At 37.7% G+C, this 24,571-nt stretch overlaps 1 protein-coding gene across 2 annotated transcripts in view; it reads right to left on the bottom strand.

The window, feature by feature from the left end:
- LOC150079033 (twitchin-like) overlaps nucleotides 1-24,571 on the bottom strand; it is a 2,795,346-nt gene that overhangs the window by 1,738,087 nt on the left and 1,032,688 nt on the right. For both annotated transcript variants that reach the window (XM_090382361.1, XM_090382360.1), the window contains one exon: nucleotides 13,490-13,795. In XM_090382361.1, coding sequence (XP_090238487.1) covers nucleotides 13,490-13,795 — 306 coding nt within the window. The remainder of the gene's footprint in view (nucleotides 1-13,489; nucleotides 13,796-24,571) is intronic.

The raw sequence follows: 24,571 nt of genomic DNA, 5'->3' as shown, positions 1-24,571 counted from the left end.
GGAAAATAAAATGTTGGTTGATGAAAATAAATAAATAAACATTTCATTCCGTTTATTTTTATGTTCTTCATTGTTTTTTTCTCATTATTAAAAGCAAATTTTTGGAGTTCATGGGTGTTTTTACTATACTGTTGATTTAGGTTTGGTTACAAAAAAAGGAAAAGGTTTCTCTATTTTTCGTTATATTTCTTATCCTGAACTTAAATGGTAGGTTTAGGAAATAATAGAAAAGGTTTTCTAATGTCAAAGTTTTCTAAAGTTTTCTAGTGTCAAAGTGTTAGGAAATAATAGGAAAAGAAAGAAAGATTCTTTTTATATATATATACAGGGTTATTCAAAATGAAGTCTGGGGTTTCAAACATTCAAACATTTCAAACCCCGGACTTCATTTTGAATAACCCTGTATATAAATATATATATATATATATAGTGAATAGCTATTGAGGTGTTGACTGCCATTATGATGTGTGTGTGTACCCACACGAGTGTCTTAAAAAATAGAAGTACAGTAATAAAAAATTAATATTTTGTTAATAAACAATTTCTGCACTAGTCCACCCATGATTCTAAAGAAAAAAGGTTAGGTTACCCCCTCCATTTCAGGAGGGGTTCAAGCTCCCCTAGGTAACCTGACCTTTTTTCACATTAGGGCATATTATTGAACAAAAAAATAAAAATACAGTCATAAAAAATTTATTTTTTATGAATGTATTTCTAAATATGACTGTGATTCTACAGAAAAAAGGTTAGTTACCCCTCCGCTTTGGGAGGTGTCCAAGCTCCCATGGGATTCAAGTGGAAGTAACCTGACCTTTTTTCACCATTATGGAAAGTAGCGATTAGGGCAAATTACCATTAGTGGTTCTGAGTTACAGGATACTAAACCAATGTTATTGTGTTGTGTTCGCACACCAATCAGCATATTGTTTGCCAAGCCTACCTGTCAATCAATATATCGTTCTTGACTTTGCACCAGACCAATAACACCTACTGTCTGTTTACTGAGCGAGCAGCGCAAGAGTACCGTATCAGGAAACTAATTTTCCACGTAAGTTATCCAACATTTCTTGTGTTGGCTTTCTTTACCTTCGCTGTTTTGGGAATGTGGACCTGTTTTTTCACAGTTCAAACTTTATATTGTAATTGTTAATTAAATTTTATGTAGCTTTGTGGCCTTAAGTTTTGAAAGATTTTAGCAAGTAGTGCTATCCAACTCTACTTAGCAATAAAATGTGATAGAAATTGTTTATTGAAAGACACTTACAACAAATATGTCTTTCTGAAAACGTGCAATATTGAATTTTAAATACATTTTCTTCTAATTAAGCTTTGTTACTTTTGCAGTATTAAATGTAGTTCAAAAAAGGAGATAAGCTTTATTTAAGAGAGGAAAGTGGAGGAGAGATTGTTGAGGATAAACATAAAAAAGGCACCTGGGGTGGATGGGATCTATCCAGTTATATTAAAGGAGGCAGCAAAGGAAGTATGCAAACCCCTAGCCATAATTATGAGAGCTTCTTTGGACTCAGGGGAGGTGCCCATAGACTGGAGATGTGCAAATGTAACCCCAATTCACAAAGGAGGATCAAAGGCTGACACAAGTAATTATAGACCTGTTAGTTTAACTTCTGTTCCAGGTAAATTAATGGAGGCACTGGTTAAAGAAGCACTGCAGGATCATCTAGACAAGAATTCAGTTATAGCTCAGACGCAGCATGGTTTTGTTAAGGGCAGGTCTTGCCTGACCAATTTGATTGGATACTATGATGTAGTCACAAAAGAACTGGATGCAGGGAATAACTTTGATATTATATATTTGGATCTTAGAAAGGCTTTTGATACTGTTGCACATGGAAGACTGCTGCACAAATTGGAGCAGTGTGGCATTGGAGGCAAATTGCTGCTATGGATAAGGGGATGGTTGAGTGGCAGAAGACAGAGAGTGGTAATCAATGGACACTGCTCAACGTGGACTAATGTTATTAGTGGAGTTCCTCAAGGTTCAGTGTTGGGTCCGTTGTTGTTTTCGGTGTTTATGAATGATATTGATGATGGGATATCAAGTTTAATGTCCAAGTTTGCAGATGATACAAAGGTTGGCAGGGTCGTTAAGGACAATACTGACGCTATGCTGCTGCAACAGGATCTGGAAAGGTTGAACAGATGGGCTGAGAGGTGGCAAATGAGGTTTAACATCGACAAATGTAAAGTGCTGCATATGGGAAACAGTAACCCCAGAGCAACGTATCAACTCTGCGGTACTACACTGACAGTGGTGGAGAATGAAAAGGACCTGGGGGTAATTGTGCAGGCAGATATGAAGTTCTCTGAGCAGTGCAGACGAGCTGCAAGAGTAGCGCATGGTGTCTTGTCAATGATATACAGGAATTTTTCTAGCAGGGATAAGGAGGTGATTATTCCCTTGTATAAGGCAATGGTAAGGCCACATCTTGAGTACTGTATACAGGTCTGGAGGCCTCATTTCAAGAAGGATGTAGAGCTGCTGGAACGGGTACAGAGAAGGGCAACAAGATTAGTAAATGGAACAAAGGGTTGCTCTTACGAAGAAAGGCTTAAGTTTTGCAAATTACAGAGTCTGGAGACTAGGCACCGGCGAGGTGATCTGATAGAGGTGTATAAGGCTTTGAATGGTTTGAGCATGCTCAATGCCAATGGGATTCTTCATCTTTCTCAGAATAATCACCTCAGAGGGCATAAATTCAAATTGAGGAAGGACGGATGTCGGATAGATGTGCGGAAATTTGCCTTTGGCCAGCGGGTGGTTGGTTGGTGGAACCGACTTCCATCACTTGTTGTTGAAGTTGATAGCCTAAACAAATTTAAAGCTCAACTGGACAGGTATTTCGAACGAACGGAGGGGTGAAATGGGAGTGGGTGTTTTTTTTTTTTTTTTTTTTGGCTGATGCTGAGTAAGCTTGCTTTCTTGCATCATATGCCTCTGCTAATGCTAATGCTAAATGAAATAATACTTAGAGTGGCATAAAATAAGAATATTAACCTTCATAAAAGAGGGCTGTATGGGTAATGAAGCCATCATACTCTGTGATGGTCATGAAACTCAAAATCCAACCATGTGACTGGTTGGATTTTGACATATGGGAATCCAACCATGTGACATTATTCTGATTGATGTTGCATATAGTGTTGTTTTTCACAGCATGGTTTTGACCTCAATAGTCTGGTACAAGTGTTAAGTTTTACAAACATCACCGGTGTTTAGGTAGAACTGTATTCTGGATGATTGCTGACTATTCCCCATTATAGTTATTTAATCTTTTTTTATCTTCACACAGCCAGAATAATAATTATAGTTTTGATATTCCCAATAAAAATTCAATTTTTATGGACAGATGAACATTGCAGTTTTGCATGTTGAAACTATATGAAATAATTTGGTTTCTTTTTCTTTTCAATATAACTTGCACCTGTCTGTTTTATGGGAAAAATATTTTATGTAAAAGAAAAAAAAAAAAGAAAAAAAAACTGATAAAAGCTTTGTAATCAAATTTAATTATAACTTGTGGGCTCTTTCCTTCCATTTCTGTCTTGCCGCAATGGAAGAGCTCTTCACAGCAGTCATCTTCCCCCTTATCAGAACAGTCAAATTCCTCTTTCTCCTGTGTTGTAGGCAACACATGGAGTTCTGCTACTTTCTTTTCAGTGGTGAAAGCAAAAGATAAATATAAAAATATTATTTTTCTAATGCAGACAGCACAAGCTTGCTGGCAATAAAACAAGTACCATAACTGCTCTCAATTAGCATTGCTATGACTGAGGTCATGTATGACCTTATGGAATGTGTGAAAACTCTCTAGGCATCATTTTACTGAGAGGGAGGAAAAAAATTCAAACAAAACATGCCTAAAACAAAAAAAAAAAAAAATTTCTGAGTCAATTTCTCCTTCACAAACTGAATGAAGGAACCATTTGCAATAACTGACTCTAGCTATGGAATCTTGTGGTAACAGGACAACAGTAATGTTGCACAACATTACCATTGTCCTGCATGGCTACAATTTTAATATTTCCTTGCAGTACTCTTCAGCACTCCCATTTCTTGTGCAAGCTGCCTAAAAGAGTTTTTAGTGGAAATTTAGTGGAAATTTCCACTAAATTTCCACTTCCATTTAGTGGAAAATGTTCTAGACAAGCATCAATTTCATTCAATTTTGCTTCTGTTTATGCTTGCTGGTCCCTTTAGTTTACTATTCAACAACATTCACCTTTGGTTCTCAATTTATTTACTAAATTATGAACTGTATTTTTGTGGGGAGAATGATTATTAGGAAACTTCCTCTTAAATTTCTCCTGTCCACCTCTTAGCAAAATTATGACAAAATAATTGCACATGGATATTTGCTGCTGTACCGTTAAGTTATCCATGATTAACACTGAAATAAAACCACACAGAACTAATCAAACATGGGGGTCGCGTCATAGGACCATGCTGAAGAAATGCTGCAAGTTAGATCACAATGGCTATACGTTTGCAATTCTGCCCAGACACGATAGGAGGGATTATATGCTGAAAGCCTTCTGGATTAACTCAAGACTTGAAGGACTCTGCAAAGCTTTTGGGGGGAAATTTTTATCAGCTTGGCCTGCACTTTTAAGTAGATGGAATCTGTTTTGTAGAGACAGAATACATTTAAACAAAAGTGGCGCAAGAGTTTTTTCCAGGATTATTGAGGATACTTTACAGGTTCAGGGAAACTGCTAGTTTCAGGGAAGAAGGGTAATATAGATATGCACTTATCTGATAATATTCATCAAAGTAACGTTTGCACATACCGCAAGAGTTCTTGTTTGTTACTACAACAGATCATATTAGCAAGAAGTTCTGAGGGCAGAAACATTTCAAATGAGTGGATCGCTAATGCCAGGAAATCAAGCTTAAATAACTTTAAAGGTTGTGTTAGGGACAAGAACACTAAGTCTTAATTGCTTATAGAGTAATGTCAGAAGTGAAGTTATTATTATTATTTTTATTTTTATTATTATTGTTGCTCTTATATTATTTCTCCCTGACTGGGGGATTCCACTCCGTGACGGGTACTGCTACCAAGTACACAGGGTTGTTGTGTCTGGTGTTACTGTTGGTCGAGGAAATCTCTGACTATCCTACAGGTGTTCAGGATTGCAACTTTCTGGAGTTCCTTGAAGGTGTTATCTGGGAGACCTATTGCTGCTAGGCTGCTATGTAGAGTGTTTGGTACCATACTGGTTGTTGACATGATGATCGGGATGACTGATACTTCTTGCATATGCCACATCTTCTTGATCTCATGTCTCAGGTTCGTGTACTTCCTAATTTTTTCCTCATGGGTTGGACATTGCTATGTTGGGCACCGCTATGTCAATCAGGTTGGTAGTCTTTTCCATCTTGTCCACAAGGGTTATGTCCGGTCTGTTGTGCGGGATGATCTTATCCGTTATTATGGCGCAGTCCCAGTACAGCTTGTGGGTTTGGGTTTCTAGTATTGTCTGGGGTTCATACTTGTAGTACGGTCAACTGGTATTTCCTCACTAGCTTCTGATGTATTATCCTGGCTACCTGGTAGTGTCTATGAGTGTACTCAGTCTGGGTGATCACATTGCACAATGCGGTGATGTCTTGGTTCGTTTCTGAGGCCAGATGGCATCGTCGACTTGTGTCATCTGACATTCCGGGCTCCTTTGCAATATATTTTCTATTGTTTCTGATGTTGATTACCTGGTCTTGGATGGCCAGCATGAATCCTTCAGTCTCGGGAAGGAGCGTCCCACTTGTGATCCATGCACTGGAAGAATGTTATCGATGTGATCTTGATGGAGGTCATTGTAGTGTCTGCCATGGAGTGTCTTCTTTGCCCATCTTTCTAACTTCGTTTCTTGTACCGTGTGGGCTGGAGGGGGTTCCTTGCTTAGGTTGGGTGGGTATACCACTTATCTATCTTCCTTATGGCCTGGTGGAGTGGTGCTATGTTGTTCTCGAAGTAATCCTTCAGGTTAAACATATCAACTCTGTAGTACTACACTGACAGTGGTAGAGAATGAAAAGGACCTGAGGGTAATTGTGCAAGCAGATATGAAGTTTTCTGAGCAGTGCAGACGGGCTGCAAGAGTAACTCATGGTGTCTTGTCAATGATATACAGGAATTTTTCTAGCAGTGATAAGGAGGTGATTATTCCCTTATATAAGGCAATGGTCAGGCACACCTTGAGTACTGAATATAGGTCTGGAGGCCTCATTTCAAGAAGGATGTAGAGCTGCTGGAACGAGTATAGAGAAGGGTAACAAGATTAGCGAATGGAATAAAGGGTTGCTCTTACGAAGAAAGGCTTAAGTTTTGCAAATTACAGTGTCTTGAGACTAGGCACCAGCGAGGTTTGTTTGTTTTGTTATTTCGTTTTTAGGAGCATTAGCAACTAAGGCCATATTGCTCCGTGGATATGCGGTGGTCATTCCCTGAACTTTCCGCATCCTCCGTATTTGGTGGTCACGGGCTTGAACCCCAGTCTGATCAAGAAGCGTGTGCTATGCACTGCTGCTCCTGCCCATTCGGCGCCTCTGTAGCCAGGTGGGCAGGAGCAGCAGTGCGCAGCACACGCTTCTTGATCAGACCGGAGTTCGAGCCCGTGACCACCAAATACGGAGGATGCGGAAAGTTCAGGGAATGACCACCGCATATCCACCGGAGCAATATGGCCTTAGTTGCTAATGCACCTAAAAAAAAAAAAAAATCCTGCCCACTTGGCTACGGAAGTGACCCTCCGGCGAGGTGTTCTGATAGAGGTGTATAAAGCTTTGAATGGTTTGAGCATGCTCAATGCTGATGGGATACTTTCACTTGCTCAGAATAATCACCTGAGAGGGCATAAATTCAAATTGAGGAAAGACAAATATAGGATAGATGTGCATAAATTTGCCTTTAGCCAGCGGGTAGTTGGTTGGTGGAACAGACTTCCATCCCTTATTGTGGAAGTCGATAGCCTAAATAAATTTAAGGCTCAGCTGGACAGGTATTTCGAACAAACGGAGGGGTGAATTGGGAGTGTTTTTTTTTTTTGCTGATGTTGCATTGGCTTGCTTTCTTGTATCATATGCCTCTACTAATGCTAATGTTAATGTTAACTATCGCTGTTTTCTGTTGCGCTATCAGGTCTCTGAGGCCCCTTCCTCCCTCTTTCCAAGGTATTGTTAGTCTCTCCACTGCTGACTTCAGGTGGTGTTGGTGACTCTTGGTCATCACTGTCCTTGTCTTTTGCATTATATCTTCTAGCTTAGTGTTAGTCCCATCTATGACCCCGAATGTGTATGTTAGTACTGGAGCTGCATAGGTGTTTATGGCTTTAACTGTGTTCCTCCATTCAATTTTGCTTTCAGCAGGCTTCTGAGTCTCTGATGATATTTTACAGTCAGGCACTTCTTGATTTCCTTGTGCTCTAACTGCTGAGCCTGCATCATCCCTAGGTATTTGTAGGTCTCTCCTTCTGTCGTAGCTTCGATCTCTTTACAAGTCAGCAGCTGGTAGTTTCGGCCAACTAATTTTCCCTGGTGCAGCGTGTGGGTCTTGCATTTGTCTAGACCAAATTCCATCCTGATGTCCTTGCTGAATTCTTCGGTGATCCGGAGTAGTTGCTGGAATTGCTTCTTGGTTGCCGCATAGAGCTTGATGTCATCCATGTACATCAGGTGGGTGAGGGTGTACAGGTTCTTTCTTCCTTCTTTGAGGTTATATCCGTACTTGCTGCCGTTGATCATTGTGGATAGTGGGTTGAGTGCTAGACAGAACTATAGTGGGCTCAGAGCATCTCCCTGAAAGATTCCTCTTCTAATGGGGATTGGCCTGGATGTGATATTCTCGACCTTAATGGTGGTACTCCATTTCGGCATTGTTGCTCTTAGGAAGTTTGTCACTATCGAAATAGACCTTGTAGTTCTTCTATTATTATTATTGTTATTGCTCTTACGCATATGCCACATCTCCTTGATTTCATGTCTCAGGTTCGTGTACTTCCTATTTTTTTCTCATGGGTTTTCTGGACATTGCTAGTGCTCGGCACCACTATGTCAATCAGGTAGGTAGCCTTTTCCATCTTGTCCACAAGGGTTATGTCCTGTCTGTCGTGCGGGATGGTCTTATCCATTATTATGGCGCAGTCCCAGTACAGCTTGTGGGTTCGGGTCTCTAGTACTGCCTGAGTTTTGTACTTGGAGTATGGTACACTTTCTTTGGTCAACTGGTATTTTCTCACTAGCTTCTGATGTATTATCCTGGCTATCTGGTCATGTCTATGAGTGTACTCAGTCTGGATGATCACCTTGCACCCTGCAGTGATGTGCTGGATCATTTCTGAGACCAGGTGGCATTGTCAAAATGTGTCATCTGACATTCTGGGCTCCTTTGCGATGTATTTTCTATAGTTTCTGGTGTTGATTACCTGGTCTTGGATGGCCAGCATGAATCCTTCAGTCCTCGGGAAGAGCGTCCCACTTGTGAGCCATGCATCAGAAGCAATGCTATCGATGCGATCTTGATGGAGGTCATTGTAGTGTCTGCCATGGAGTGTCTTCTTTGCCCATCTTTCTAACTTTGTTTCTTGTACCATCTGGGCGGGAAGGGTTTCCTCGCTTAGGTTGAGTGGGTATACCACTTATCTATCTTCCTTATGGCCTGGTGTGGAGTGGTGCTGTGTTGTTCCCGAAGTAATCTTTCAGGTTAACTATCACTGTTTTCTGTTGGTCTATCAGGTCTATTAAGCCCCTTCCTCCCTCTTTCCGAGATATTGTTATTCTCTCCACTGCTGACTTCGGGTGGTGTTGGTGACTCTTGGTCATTGTTGTCCTTGTCTTTCGCATGATCTCGAAGATATCTTTGGTGTTAGTCCAATCTGTGACCCCGAATTTTAGTATTGGAGCTGCATAGGTGTTTATGGCTTTCGCTGTATTCCCTCCATTGAATTTTGCATTCAGTAGGCTTCTTAGTCTCTGATGATATTTTTCGGTCAGGCACTTCTTGATTTCCTTGTGTTCTAACTGCTCAGCCTGCATCATCATCCCTAGGTATTTCTAGGTCTCTTCTTCTGTCATAGCTTCGATCTCTTTACCAGTCAGCAGCTGGTAGTTTCGGCCAACTAATTTTCCCTGGTGCAGTGTGCGGGTCTTGCATTTTTCTAGACCAAATTCCATCCTGATGTCCTTGCTGAATTCTTCGTTAATCCGGAGTAGTTGCTGGAGTTGCTTCTCGGTTTCCACGTAGAGCTTGATGTCATCCATGTACATCAGGTGGGTGAGGGTGTACAGGTTCTTTCTTTCTTCTTTGAGGTTATATCCATACTTGCTGCCATTGAGCATGGTGGATAACAGGTTGAGTGCTAGACAGAACCACAGTGGGCTCAGAGCATCTTCCTGAAAGATTCCTCTTCTAATGGGGATTGGCCTGGTTGTGATGTTCTCGACCTTAATGATGGTACTCCATTTCTCCATCGTTGCTCCTAGGAAGTTCGTCACTATTGGATTGACCTTGTAGATCATCAGGGTCTCTATTAGCCAGCTATGAGGTATGGAGTCGAAGGCCTTGCGGTAATCGATGTAGGCCGTGTATAGCTTGCGGTGCTTCTTGAAGGTTTGCTCCTTAACTGTGTCATCTATGGTTAATTGTTCCTTGCATCCTTTGCTCCTCCACTTGCATCCTTTCTGCTGTTCGTCCATTATGTTCTGACTCTCTAGTGGTCTGATATCTTCTTAGTTATGCAGCTGGTCAGGATCTTGTATATTGTTGGGAGGCATGTGATTGGCCTGTATTTCGCCGGGTTTCTTGTATCTTCATCTTTAGGCTTCAGATATGTGACTCCTTCAATGAGAAACTTTGAAAGATTATTATTATTATTAGCCATATGATGCAAGGAAGCACAGGACCCTGGGTGTGCCAAGCCCATACTCACCAGATGTGAGCCCCTTGGGTAATGTCAGAAATGAGTGAATTCGAACTGCTGGTTAGGATAAGTAATGCTGACATAACAGGACTTACGGAAGTGTGTTGCCATCCGGAGATAGGGGATGATGAGTTTTAGTACGGTATGTATAATGTATTTAGGAAAGATAGGGCAGATAGAAGGGGTGGTGGGGTAATGCTTCTTATCAAAAGCAGCCTGAGTTTGAAGAAAGCTTTCCCAGATTCAGACATTTTGCATGCTAGTATAGAATCTCTATGGTGTGAGATAGTTGTAAGCAAAGGTATAAGAGTGGGAGTAATCTACAGGCCAGATGATTGTGATTACGATGACAGCCTCTACATGCAAATGGAATGAGCAAGTAAGTGTGATTGTCTTATTATGGGCGATTTTAATTTGCCTCTAATTGATTGGAGAAAATGGGATGGAAACTGCATATGGGGGACAAATTTTTGAAATAAACTAGATGATTTTTATTTGTACCAATACATGTCGGGGAAAGTACTAGGGAAAAGAATATTTTAGACCTCGTCATCACCCATGAACCAGATGACATAATAGGGCTGACAGTATAGGAAAAAGTAGCAGGAAGTGATAATGGAGTTCTACAGTGAACAATGACGAGATAGGTAGCAGCAGTTAAAGGCAAAGGAATCAGTTATATTTACAGAAAAGGAAATTACAATGCCTTAAGGTGCTACATGGCCTCTATTAACTGGGTAAATATTGCACAGAGAGCGAATACAATTGAATTATGGTATACCTTTAAAACATCAATCACAGAACCTTGAATGCATAAATACCATTAAAAAATACTCCACGAGGAGGATTCCAAGTTAGATGAATAATGAAGTTATCAGATTACTTGAGCAGAAAAAGATGGCATGAAAAAGGTACAGAGCAATAAAAAGTACTGAAGCCTATAACAGCTACAAAGTGATCTGTAATAGTGCCCAGAAAAGTTAGGCTGGCAAAGGCAGATTATGAGAAATCGCTGGAAAAGAGAGCAAAGAGTAGCAATAAAGAATTCTTCACAAATATAAATGCAAAGTGAAGGACAAACCCACTCAGACCCTTATATAATGGACTTGGGATGGTATTAGATACCCCAGCTGATGTAGAAGATGAACTCAACAGTTACATTGCATCTATATTTACAGAAGAAAAACCCTTTATGTCAAAGAGAAATTGTGGGAGTGAAGTTGAAAATTATGTAATTAACGATATTGAAATTACACATGATTACTTAATTAAAAAAACTTTTGAGCCTACAGGCCAGTAAGGCTCCTAGGGCTGATGGCATATACCCTACAATCTTAAGGGAGGCAGGCAGCAAGTGAGTGAACAGAACCACTGCCGCTAATTATGAGAGCATCTCTGGATTTGGGAGTGATTCCACTGGATTGGAAAAGTGCCAATGTTTAACCCCAGGGACTCACATCTGGTGAGTATGGGCTTGGCACACCCAGGGCCCTGAACTGGACATCATCATTCTTCTCTTCCTTGGTGATTCCCTTTTATCTCTCTCTCTCTCTCTCTCTCTCTCTCAGGGTAGTTCAGAAATTTTTTTTTTTTGGCTGGTGCAGCATAAGCCTCTGGCTTCCTTGCACCATATGGCTAATAATAATAATAATAAGTAACTCTATACATAAAGGCTACTGTTCAAGTATTCTGGCTATTTTCTCTGAAAATCAAGGGTAGACAAGGATACAAGTCATTCAACCTTTTGCACAACTTGTGGTTGGCTAAAATTTCAACTGTTTAGATCAATCAACTCTGGAAACCACATGTACGTAAAATTTTCCACACCCAGTCCTCTTCCTGGTCTCAATCCTCTCCTCTATGGTGAAACTACAGTCGGAGTGTTGAAGGCTATGGCTTAGGTGCACTGTAATATATCTTCAACTCTGAAATGTTCTGAAGTGGGTTAATCTATAAAATTGATCACACAGAATGTGACATGAGATACATCAGTAATGCAAAAAGATATATCAAGGAGAATTGGAAAACCAGGTGGATGCCATATATAATGGAAATTTCTGTTCAGCTACTGATGAACACCCACATTTTCAGCTATTATCGGACATAAGGACATGCAATACTGCAACAGCTGCATGTGATGCACATGCAGGTGCAAAAAAACAGATCATGAGCAGGAACAGAGGAATGTGTCTTCACCCTGGCAATATGACATGACCTCCTGGAAAGCTGCAAGGAGAGAGGGGATGAATCCTCTCATTAGATGAATCATCAGAAAGATACTAGTCATTTTCATGTGCTGTTATAAAACCACATAGCCAAAGCAGCATTTTCTACCAATATACATGAGGCTACCAGATTTAAGATGAATATAGTTGATATTTATTGTCAAAGGCTTTTAAAGTATAATTTATGTAAAATTTGTAAACTTTAATGTTTCAACTGCATAGTCATCTACCCTGGTGAAGCGTTACTTATTTGAGGTAGTGCAATATCAGGCAACTCATTATGAGGGTATCCACAATATGAGACATGATATAAACGATGCCATTTTACCATTTTCGGTAATTCACTAAGTACTAACATGATGCTAATGCACTAATCTGTTACATATAATGAATCTTCGGTAAGTTGAAGCTTTAACCCTAAATCTTTTCAGCTGTATATAGTACTGTATATAGTCATTTTATTTTATTTATATGTATTTGTTTTTTTAGAATTTTAAACTACTGTAATTTAATCTATACATCATAACTATTCAGTACATCATCAAGGGGCAATTTAAGTTGCAGTCTAGTTGGTGTGGAAATGTGTTTCTTATCTTTTAATGATTTTCATCTTGGTTGACCTTAATGCATTACATTCACATGTACATAAAATTCTTCATCACTTATTTGACATTTTATGCACATTATTGATCAATTTATTCAATCCAACACACAAGTTGCTATTTTATAAATTTCACTCAAGGCTGCTACTCCCCCTTTCACTCCAATTTCATTTTGTTGGAGTACTGCTTTGCACAAACTGTCTTTCATAATTTTTTCTCCTCGGGCATATAAGTTATTTATTTTATTTTCATGATAGTATTGTATCATAATCTTTGGTAATCTCTGGTATGTTGTATATTTCATTTGATATCCAAATGAACAGTTGTACCTACATACATATTATTGCTTGCATAATGTTTATATTGCTGTTTTTCCTTTCAACCATGATAGGTAACCATGGAAAACTGGTCAAAAAAAAGAGGTCAAAAGTGGAAAAATTGTATAATTATATCTAAAAGTCAAATATGAAATTTAGTGAAAAAACATTACTTGAGTTGTTTCATATGGATGAACAGATGTGATAATGCTAACAAGTACTTTATGCATTGGTAAATGCACCTAAAAGAAAGTGAACAAATAAATTGCCATTTATTGACTTGTAATATGAGGAGAATATGTTTTCCTTATTAGTTTCAATATTTCATAAAAATGGAATTTTAATATATGGTCAAAAGCATATCTAAAAAACCACAATTATTTTATATACAGAAGAAAAAGTTTACCATAAGGATTCTTAGCCAAAACAGGTTTATCAGTAGTTAGAGGTTCTGATTCCCCTTCAGGATTTACTGCCTTTACTCTGAATTGATATTCTTTACCAGGAGTTAAACCAGAAATATCCATTTCTGGTTTGTCTTTTTCTGCTCGACCAACTGGAACCCAATTACCAGTAGAAGTATCCATCTTTTCTACAACATAATGACTGATAGGTTTCCCACCATCATCTTCTGGTTTATTCCACTTCAGTTTACATCCTTTGGCATTTACATCTGTTACCTTTAATGGACCACCTGGCCTAGTTGGTGCACCTGTTGATAAAACAACAGGACTATTTTTAATTATTTTTAAAAATGACATAAGTAATCGCTAACTTGTTTACATATATATATATATATATACATATATATATATATATACAAATGAAAATTTTAAGATTTCCTTTCCACCCATCAAATTGAAGTTACACACTAAAACTTTAAGTGACTGGTGAAAGATGGTGAAAGATGGAGTGCTGAAAAGCATTATTGTAAGTGATGGCTAAAGCTGTTTTTTCTTACACAGAATTGAGCAAAGTTTGCTACTCAGTGCACTGATCTCATATTGTGAAGACTTCACTATGAGTTGCCTTGGCATTCTATTGGCAGTCTGGGCAGTGGCAAACACTTCAATTTAAATGACAATATACTTCTCCACTAGAGCAGTCCATTTTAATTAGAGTAGTGCAACACCAAAGCAACTCATGGTTGAGGTGCCTCTACAATATGATATCAGTGCATTAAGTAGCAAACTTAGTCGGATCAATGCTACATAAGAAAAACCACTTTTGGCCACCACTTACAATAATGTTTTTCAACACTTGTGGCATCTTTTGCCAATCACTTAATTTACTCAATTTTATTTTTGTGCACCTTCTATCTATCTTTCTATTCCTTTTCCCTTCTTTCCCTTCTATATAATTTTACAAGGGAAGAGCAATATTATACATAGCTTTCTATTCCTCTTAAACAGATGATAGATGGAAAAGCTGGAAACAGATAAAAAGTGAATAAATTCAAATATTTCACAATTTGGTAAAAGCCTCTGTGAGCATTTTTATTATTTTTTAATAAGTTTTATTTAGAAAGCAATATATAATATATGCATCTACCACAAAGCAATAAGGCCACAAGCAAGCACTTTGATTCCCTACTGGTTATAACTTTTACAACACAAAAATAAATGCAAAAACATTAAGAAAATGCAGAAGTATTCATTTAATGGAGGAATAACAATATTACAAGAAAGTTATTTTCAATTAAAAGTCCCAAAATTTTAATGTCAATGCAATTCACAAGGGATCCTTTTTGAATTCACCTTACTCTTACTTCAGATAATTGTCTTCCTTGATATAACATGTTGCCTTAATCCCTTCTATTCTATAGCCTTTATTTTTATTATTTAACCCTGCAATGGGCATGGTGTGCCCACACTCAATACTTTTGGGGGAAAAAGCAATAAGTTGTAAAAAGTTCACAATAAAATTGAATTCTTTATTCTGACACTTTATTTGATGCTGAGGATGAATAATGTCTTTAGTAACACTGTTACTAAAGATATGTCATGTTATCCATTAAAAATTATTTCTACACTACATCACTTCCAATGGACAGCATCATGGAATGAACTAAATCAAAGCTGAAACCAAAACTGTAAGGGAAAACTGCAGACAAGTGGGCATTACATATTTTGTAGGTTAACGTGGAATTTTAGAGATACTGTTTGAACCTCTCGAATCCAGCAGTTCTTTATCTGGCACACCATCCTTTTCCAACTATGTTTAAGAAAATGGGTGAATCTGGCAAACAAGAATCAGCAAATTCAACTTTCCAATTGGCCATTCACCAAAGAACCACTACATCTGATTGTACAAGGATGAAATTTCAGCCCCAACAAATAAGTTTTTACCATACTCCAATAATATTGAGAAATTTGTTAAGTCACATCATGAAAATCTCTGATTGCCATTCTGGTACAAGATAAGTGGCTCATTGACAATAAGTGATGAATTACTCAGTGTCTGCATTTAATGATTTGTATATAGAGCAGTATTTTTTATTATAACAATAATAATAATAATAATAATAATAATAATTATTATTATTATTATTATTATTATTATTATTATTATTATTATTATTATTAGCCATATGGTGCAAGGAAATCCGAGGCTTGTGCTGCACCAGCCAAAAAAAATTCCCAAGTTACCCTGAGAGAGAGAGAGAGAGAGAGAAGTAGAAAGGATTCACCAAGAAAGAGAAGAATGATGATATCCAGCTCAGGACCCTGGGTGTACCAAGTCCATACTCACCAGATGTGAGCCCCTGGGGTCAATAGATTGAGATACTGGATATACAGTGCAAGGTAAAAACAGGCTTTTGTTGCATTATCCAAAAATAAAATAAAATAAATAACTAAATAGAAAATACGTAAAAATAAATAAATAATAAAACAATAAATAAACAATAAAAGTTAATGAAAATAAATAAATAATTCAATAAAAAATAAATAAATAATAAAAGTTAATAAAATATAAATAAATAAACAAGCAATATGTTTCCAGAAGATCACTAAATTTCTCCAAGGTGCCAGTCTCAACCTCTCTAAGGAAACTTCTTCCACTAGTTAACAATTCCACCGATAAAAACAAAAACTTCCTACAATCTAGTCTAAATCTCTATCCCAGTAATTTTTATTTAGGCCTCTAGTTCTGGAATCATTTATAACAGTGAAAATTCTGCCTTCTTTCATTTTACTCTTCCCTCTCAGAGCATTATAGATCTCAATGAGGACCCATCTATAATACCTGTTTGCCACACACTGCAGCTCACATATTCAATTTCCTTCCTCATATAGGTTCTCTTTAACAAACATTACCAAAGCAGGTTGATTGTCTCTGAACTCTGTGGTTCACTGGAGAATCATAGGGGATGATTCTCCAACACATCACAGTTTAAAACAATGCACGAAATGTGAAATGTTTGCAGACCTGTCTAGAACAGGACATGATCTAGCCAAGGAGGATATCTTTGTGTGTGCTAAGTGCAGAGACTGTGAAGAAATTGGCACCAACTCAGCATTCTGATGGGCGTCTATGAGAGTTTTAGGTGTAGGATAAATGCCCTAGAAGAAATTAATATGAGGGGGCCGATCAAGCTCTCAGCTGCCCAACTCAATGCCAGAGCTCACACCAGTGCATCAGGCAAACAGCAGAAATCTCCAAGGCAGAATGCACTGGTCCCACAGGAACTAGTTATTGTCGGTGACTCTATTGTCAGGGAGACAGGAAATATATTATGCAAAAAGGATAAGAGGAACAGGACCAGGATATGTCTCCAAGGGGCAAAAGTTGATGACGATGTAGAGCAGATATTATCTTTTAAGATGATATTGTTTATTGATTTTTGATATTGTTTTTTGATTTAAACAATATCATCTTATCTAAAGATGATATTGTTGTAAACATTGGCACTAATGACCTTAAGAGAAGGAGATCTGCAGATTTACTTAACTTAACAAGTATGGGTTAATGCTGAAAAAAAGTTGCGAGTTAGGGTTAAATTTGAAAGTGTCTGCAATTCTGCCCAGACACGATAGGACGGAGTATATGATGAGAGCCTTGTCAATCAATTCGGCCCTGCAGAGATCATCATCGGATACACTTAAATAGAAGGGGTGCAAGAATATTTGCTGATGCTATCGAGGCAATGTTAGGTGGGTCGGAAAACTACTAGCATGGAGGGTTTGACAGAATAATAGATTAACAGTAGCTGCAGGCAGAAGTGCAAATCATTCTTGCACTGCTTCTATTGGAATGAGCAGCATCCTGGAAAGCCAGTTTCTGGGAATTTCAGGAAATACTGGGGGTCATGAAACAAGTAAATACATGGACCGTGTTACGGTAACTATGAGTAAGAACAGGTGCATGTACAATAATGCTAGGAGTATAGTAAATAAATTTCATGAATTTGAAGTGCTAGTTAAGACATCCAAGACAGATATTGTTGGATATAAGGGATGCCAAATTGGAATTTGGAGAGTACATGTGTACAGAAAGGATAGACAGGATAGAAAGAGAGGAGGGGTTATGCTGTTAGTTAAGAAAAAAAAAAAAAATCTAAGGAAGTGCATCCAGTTGACAAAGATGGACAGTGCAATGTTGAGTCATTTTTGTTTGACATAAGCACTGGAAAAGCAAAAATGAGGGTAGGAGTTTGTTACAGGCCTAATGACTCTGATCAGTACAAGGAACAATTATACAGAAAAATAGAATGGGCCAGTATATCAAATTGTCTTATAATTGAGAATTTTAACTTCCCAGATATAGACTGGAACTTGTGATTGGTCACTCTCACAATAGCAAGGCTTTTGTGGATTTAGTGGATGATTGTTTTCTACAGCAGCATGTTAGAGAGGCAACACGATGGAGTAACACTCTTGATCTCATTATCAGCAGTGATTATTCATGCATTAAGAATTCACAGATAAAGGAACCACTAAGTGGCAGTGATCACAGTGTACTGATGTGGGATTTACTTAAAGATGTAGCTATCATTAGGGTAAAGGGAAGAGTTTTTGCATTCATAAAGGCGACTACAGTGGTCTCAGAGATTTTTTAAGTTCTATACAGTGGAACCAACTGATGATGTTACCAACAGCAAATTCTGAGATAAGTTGAATGATGCCTTTTACGCTATTATCGTAGTTTTTCCTTTAAGAGTTGTGTATGGTGTTTTTACCCGATATTATATATTATTCATATATACAGATGCATATTTCGACATTAAAAACGTTTTTACCGGCATTATTTTGGCAAAGAGCATTACATTACCTATAAATCGTCACAGAACCCGATACGCATGCGTTGTACTTCTTGCTGCAGTGATGGAACAAGAGCAGTGATGCAACAAGTACAATGCATGTGCCCAAGAAAACTCAATTTTACCCAACAAGTGCAGTGATGCAACAAGTTGCAGTGACACAACAAGTACAATTTAACAGTGGTGCGCTAAGTTATATCGTTACATCAGCATAATGATTAATACGTGAGTGACTGTGCCAAAATCTACAGCCCAGCATTCAAAGGAATATCGTCAAAGAAAGAAAGGGGAAACGGACAGAAATGTGAATCCAGATGAAATTCAACAAGAGTGTCTCATTATGCCTGGGAGTTCTCAAACTTCACCCAAAAAAAACTCAAGTTCAAAAGATGAAGGAATATCATGAATGGAAGAAAAGGAAATTAGAAATTCAAGCTATTCCAAATCATAATGAAATTCAACCGCAGAGCTATGCCAGATACTTGTCAACCACAGAGTTCCACTATGCCTGATACTTATCAGGAATCTAAAACTCCAGCAGAATGAATGAAGGAATATCATGCACGAAAAAAAAGCTGTTGTTGTTGTTATTTGGTTTTTAGGAGCATTAGCAACTAAGGCTATATTGCTCCAGGGATATGCGGTGGTCATTCCCTGACTTTTCTGCATCCTCCGTATTTGGTGGCCACGGGCTCGAGCCCCCAGTCTAATCAAGAAACATGTGCTACGCACTGCTGCTCCTGCCCACCTGGCAATGGAGGCGCCACAAAAAAAAAAAAAAAGAAGCAAAATTAGAAATGGCTAATAATGAGTTTCCTGATTACATCCCTATAGTGTCTACATGAGCTGACAGCGAATTTGAAAAACTAGTGTACAAAAACCCATTTGGATTTACTTGTAATGTTTGTGACCATTTATGGTTTAAATTAGATTTGAAACCATTTCCAACAACTTCATATAAATTACTTCAAAATGAATTTCATTTACAAGAAGTGAGTACTTTAATGATGTGTAATACATGTCATAATTCATTAAAAGAGGGATGGATACCACCTATGGCCACGTCAAATGGATTTATATATCCAACACATCCTACTCATTTTCCTCCATTGGATGTTGTAACTGAGTGTTTGACATCACCATGGTTACCCTTTATGCAAATTTGTTTGTTTTTTTTGTTATTTGGTTTTTAAGAGCATTAGCAACTAAGGCCATATTGCTCCGGGATATGTGGTGGTCATTCCCTGACCTTTCCGCATCCTCCGTATTTGGTGGTGATGGGCTCGAAATGCAAATTTGTCATTTACATTATGAACATTGACAATATGGAATCATTGGACGAGTAATAAATGTACCAGTTAATGTAAATACAATGGTTCATCAATTATCTTGAGAATTAGATGACGATTATGCCATTAATGTGCATATAAAACGAAGACTCATACATAAATCATCATATCTATAAGGATGTTGCAGAAGAAAATAGTGAAAATATGGTTACGGTATTTGATAAATTCACCTTTGTAAAAATTCTACACCATAAAAGTGAGTGATGATTTCTTGGATGAAACTGTCACTCATTTGGTGGTCACGATGATAGTGAATGTTCCTGTTCACAATCATCACAGTGAACAGGATTTTTGAAATTGGTGAAAGAAATGAAAGAGGTGAAAGACTTGTGGGATTTTCAGAATCTCGAGGATTGTCAGTAATGAATACTTTTTTCAAGAAAAGGGTGAACAGAAAGTGGACATGGAAGTGCCCAAATGGATTAACAACTAATGAAATCGACTTCATCCTCACTAACAGAAGATATATCATGAATGAAAATGGATCACAGCATCAGCCAAAAAAAATAATAATGCGAAGGTCTTTAAGATAACAGAAGAGAAGAAACAGCAGTATGTGCTGGAACTTAAGAACAAGTTTGAGCTTCTGCAGATGACTCAGAACCAATATATCGACAAGGAATATTACAACTTTCTGAAAGTGATGAAGCCCAAGAAACCTATAGGTAAAAAGAAATCCAAAGAAGAAAAAATTAGTCAAGAAACACTTGTCATGATAAAACGAAGACAACAAATGAAGAGCAAGATAAACACTGATAAGGAGAAAATTGAGTATACGCAAAGCCATTAAAAAGAGACTCAGAGAGGATATAAGAAGATTTAACACAAGAAAAGTAGAACAAGCATTAAGGGAAAACAACTTACATCAGCAGCCATAAGCAGTAATACAGAAAGACAAATGATACTGAAACTGAAGAATAGCAATGGTTTAGTGTTGAGGTGTATAAGGTCTTGAATGGGTTGAGCACGCTGAATTCTGATGGGATCCTTCCACTTGTTCAGATTACGAATCTAAGGGGGCATAAATTCAAATTAAGAAAAGACAGATGTAGAATAGATGTGCGGAAATTTGCCTTTAGCCAGCAGGTGGTTAATTGCTGGAACAAACTTCCATCTGTCGTTGTGGAAGTTGATAGGTTGAATATATTTAAGGAGGAACTGGACAGGCATTTGGAGGGAATGGTGTGATTTTTTTTTTTTTTTTTTGGCTGATGCTGCATAAGCTCATACCCTTGCTTTCTAGCATCACATGCCACTACTACTACTACTTATAAATAGCCGAGAAGGCATCATTCAAATAGCAGAGGACTACTATAGAGAATTATACAAGGAGCGAGGGAATGATGCCAGCAGTGGGGAAGATGGATCGCAAATTAGTAACACATATGACATACCCAAAATCCTTCCTGATTTGGTAGAACATGCGTTGAAGAAAATGAAGAATCAGAAAAAAGCCCCGTGGGAAGATGAAATTACTGTAGAGTTGTTAAAATTGGGAGGAAGAGACATGGCACAAAAACTGGCAAGACTCTTCACAAAATGCATTAGAAAAGGTGTCATGCCTAAGGAGTGGAATAATGCAACCATAGTTTTGCTGCATAAGAAAGGAGATAAATCAGAAATTGGATATTATAGACCAATTAGCTTGTTATCCCACATCTACAAGTTGTTTACAAGGGTCATTACTAACAGTTTAGAAAGAATACTTGATGAGAATCAACCGAAAGAGCAAGCTGGCTTTAGGACAGGATTCTCAACTATGGATCACCTTCACGTAATGTCACAGCTAATGGAGAAAGCAAATGAATATAAAACACCATTATGCCTGGCATTTGTGGATTATGAAAAGGCATTTGACTCCATACAGCATAAGGCAATGTTTCGGGCACTGGAAAGACAAGGCATAGATACCCCGCATATTATGATTTTGAAGAAAATATATGAGAGTGCTACCTCCTTTATTAGACTAGACAAAGACAGTAGCAAATTTAAAATTGAAAAAGGAGTTCGATAAGGAGACACAATATCTCCAAAGTTGTTTGTCTGCTGCCCATGAGGAATCTTTCAGAAGACTAGACTTGTCGCAGAAAGAAGTCAATGTGAATGGAGAGTACCTAAACCATTTACAATTTGCAGATGACATTGTGGTCATAAGCCACGATCCAAAACAATTAGAAGAAAATCTTAATCAGTTATGCAGAGTTAGTAAGGATTTTGGACTAAAGATGAATATGGCTAAAACAAAAGTAATGATGAACAAGTATGCCATAGAAAGGGATATAATAATTGAAGGAGCAGTAATTGAAAAGGTGGAGTCATATACTTATCTGGGACAAGTCATCAGCTGTAATAATGATAAATGGCTGGAAATCAAGAGAAGAATAAATTTTGGATGGATAGCATTCAGGAAATACAGTCGTATACTGAGGAGGAATATCCCAATTTGTCTGAAACATAAAATAACGAACCAATGTATACTACCCCTCACGACTTATGGTTTGTTATTTGGTTTTTAGGAGCATTAGCAACGAAGGCCATATTGCTCCGGGATATGCGGTGGTCATTCCCTGACCTTTCCACATCCTCCGTATTTGGTGGTGATGGGCTCGAACCCCGGTCTAATCAAGAAGCGTGTGCTTATGACTTGTGGAAGAGAAACTTAGGCACTCACCAAAAGAATGGAAGTGAAGCTGAGAATGACACAGCACAGAATGGAGCGAATTATATTGGGAATCAAACTGTTAGATAAGAAGAGAAACACATGGATTAGGCAGCAAACTCAAGTAAAGGACATTCTTATCAAAACTAAAGAAATGAAATGGTCATGGACAGGACACATAGCTCGAAGACATGACGACAGATGGACTAAGAGAATAACAGAATGGTACCCAAGAGGAGCTATAAGAAAACCTGGAAGACAATGACGGAGATGGACAGATGAAATTCACGAGTTTGTGGGTAGTAAAATGGATGGCCATTGCACAAAACAGAAGGACCTGGAAAGTTGCTGGAGAGGCCTTCATCCTGTAGTGGATTTATAATGGCTGATGATGATGACAGTGAAGAGGAGCATTCAGATGAATTGTGGAACCTGTCAACAATGATGATGAACTATTTTTAACTCAACAACAAACATTATTATAGTCTGAAGATAAATATTTATGTATAGCACCTGGTCAGAAATCATCTCCAACAAGTTTCATATTTGATATACACTTGGTCGTCAACTTACGACCTATGTGACTTAGGACCGGCCGCACTTATGACTACAAAAAAATAAATAAATAATGAATAAATTAATAATAAATCAGGAAGTCACTACTGAGGACACCCATAACCCAGGTGAGGAGGCACATCGATGACGGGGGCCTGAGGACAGCACCAGGCACGTACACTCAGTCGCTCTGTCTCACATACACCCAGTCGCTTTCAAGCATCTGTTGCGTGTGGTGTATTAATTAAAATTCTACTGAAATACGCATAAAATGTTTAGTAAAAGGAAAATGCCTTCATCTACATGTACGCCAGCTAAGGAGTCAAGAAAAACTATTGATTTAGAGTGTAAAATGAAAATTATCCAGCAGTATGAAGGCAGAAAGAAAGTGAATACGATACACATGACTTGAAGTTATCACATTCCACGGTATCGATGATACTTAAGGACAAATAAAGAATTCAGGAAGCTGTGAAAGGTTCTGCACCTATTGTCTACAATTTTAACCAAACAACGACAGGACCCCATCCATGAAATGGAGAAATTGTTGTTTATGTGGATGGAAGATTTAATACAAAAAAATACACCCATGAGCCTTCACACAGTGAAAGCAAAGGCTAGAAGTTTGTTTCAGAGTTTAAAATCACACGCCGGAGACGATTACGCAGAAGATTTTCAGGCTAGTACTGGGTGGTTTAAGCATTTTAAAAAAAGATTTGCTTTGCATAATGTCTCAATAAATAAACATCTCCTACTTCAACCCAAGAACATGACCCTGACAATACACAACCCAGCAAAAGCAAAGATTAAAATTGATTTTGTAAATTTCATTTGTATTAATTTTTACATTAATTTTAGATTGTATTTTTGTGTTTACAGTACATTATGTACAGTATTATTTTTCACATTATGTACAATATAATTATAGATTGTAGTTTTGTTTTTTTATAAACAGTATGAATAATAAACCAATTAAAATGTAGAGAACGTTTGAATTTAACCTCATAGAGAGAGATAGCCTATACGTAGAAATGAAGGTATGTACAGTATCGCTAAGTAAAAGATAAAAACATTACTGTATTTAAAATGAAAAATAAAAGATGATAAAAATTTAAAAGATTATAAAAATAAATTATAAAAATGATAAAAATATTAGAAAGGTTAAAAAATACTGTTAAAAAATATATGGCCGACATACGACCAGATCGACTTACAGCCTGTCAGTCAGAACAGAAGTCGGTTGTAAGTCGACGACCAACTGTACATGCAGAAGAACTTTCTTTTCCAGCTATATATTTGGGAAAAAATTTAAAAATGGATTGAAAATTACTCCCTTTATGATGGCATCGAGTGAAATTCATAGATCTGATCATCATGGAGTAACTCCCCCAACATTTGCTATATATGGCAATGAAAATTATGCAAATGCATACTGCAGAAAATTTGCAAATTTCATTTAAATCAGTAGGAATAACAGCTAACATTACTCATTCTATATTGGAATCGAAAGAATTTATAAACAAGTCATTAGAGACTGCTCCAGAATTATGATGGCATTCACTACAATTTCATGAATTAGTACAAGTTGTTCGACAGTCCGATAGTACATTTTCTAAAATTCTTACAAAAATAGGTAATGGAGAAGCATTATTACCAGATGAACTT

Source organism: Mastigoproctus giganteus, chromosome 10 (genome assembly GCF_048544385.1).
Source record: "Mastigoproctus giganteus isolate SK-2022 chromosome 10, ASM4854438v1, whole genome shotgun sequence".
Lineage (NCBI taxonomy): Eukaryota > Metazoa > Arthropoda > Arachnida > Uropygi > Thelyphonidae > Mastigoproctus > Mastigoproctus giganteus.
This window is presented reverse-complemented; position numbering and strand designations above follow the sequence as displayed.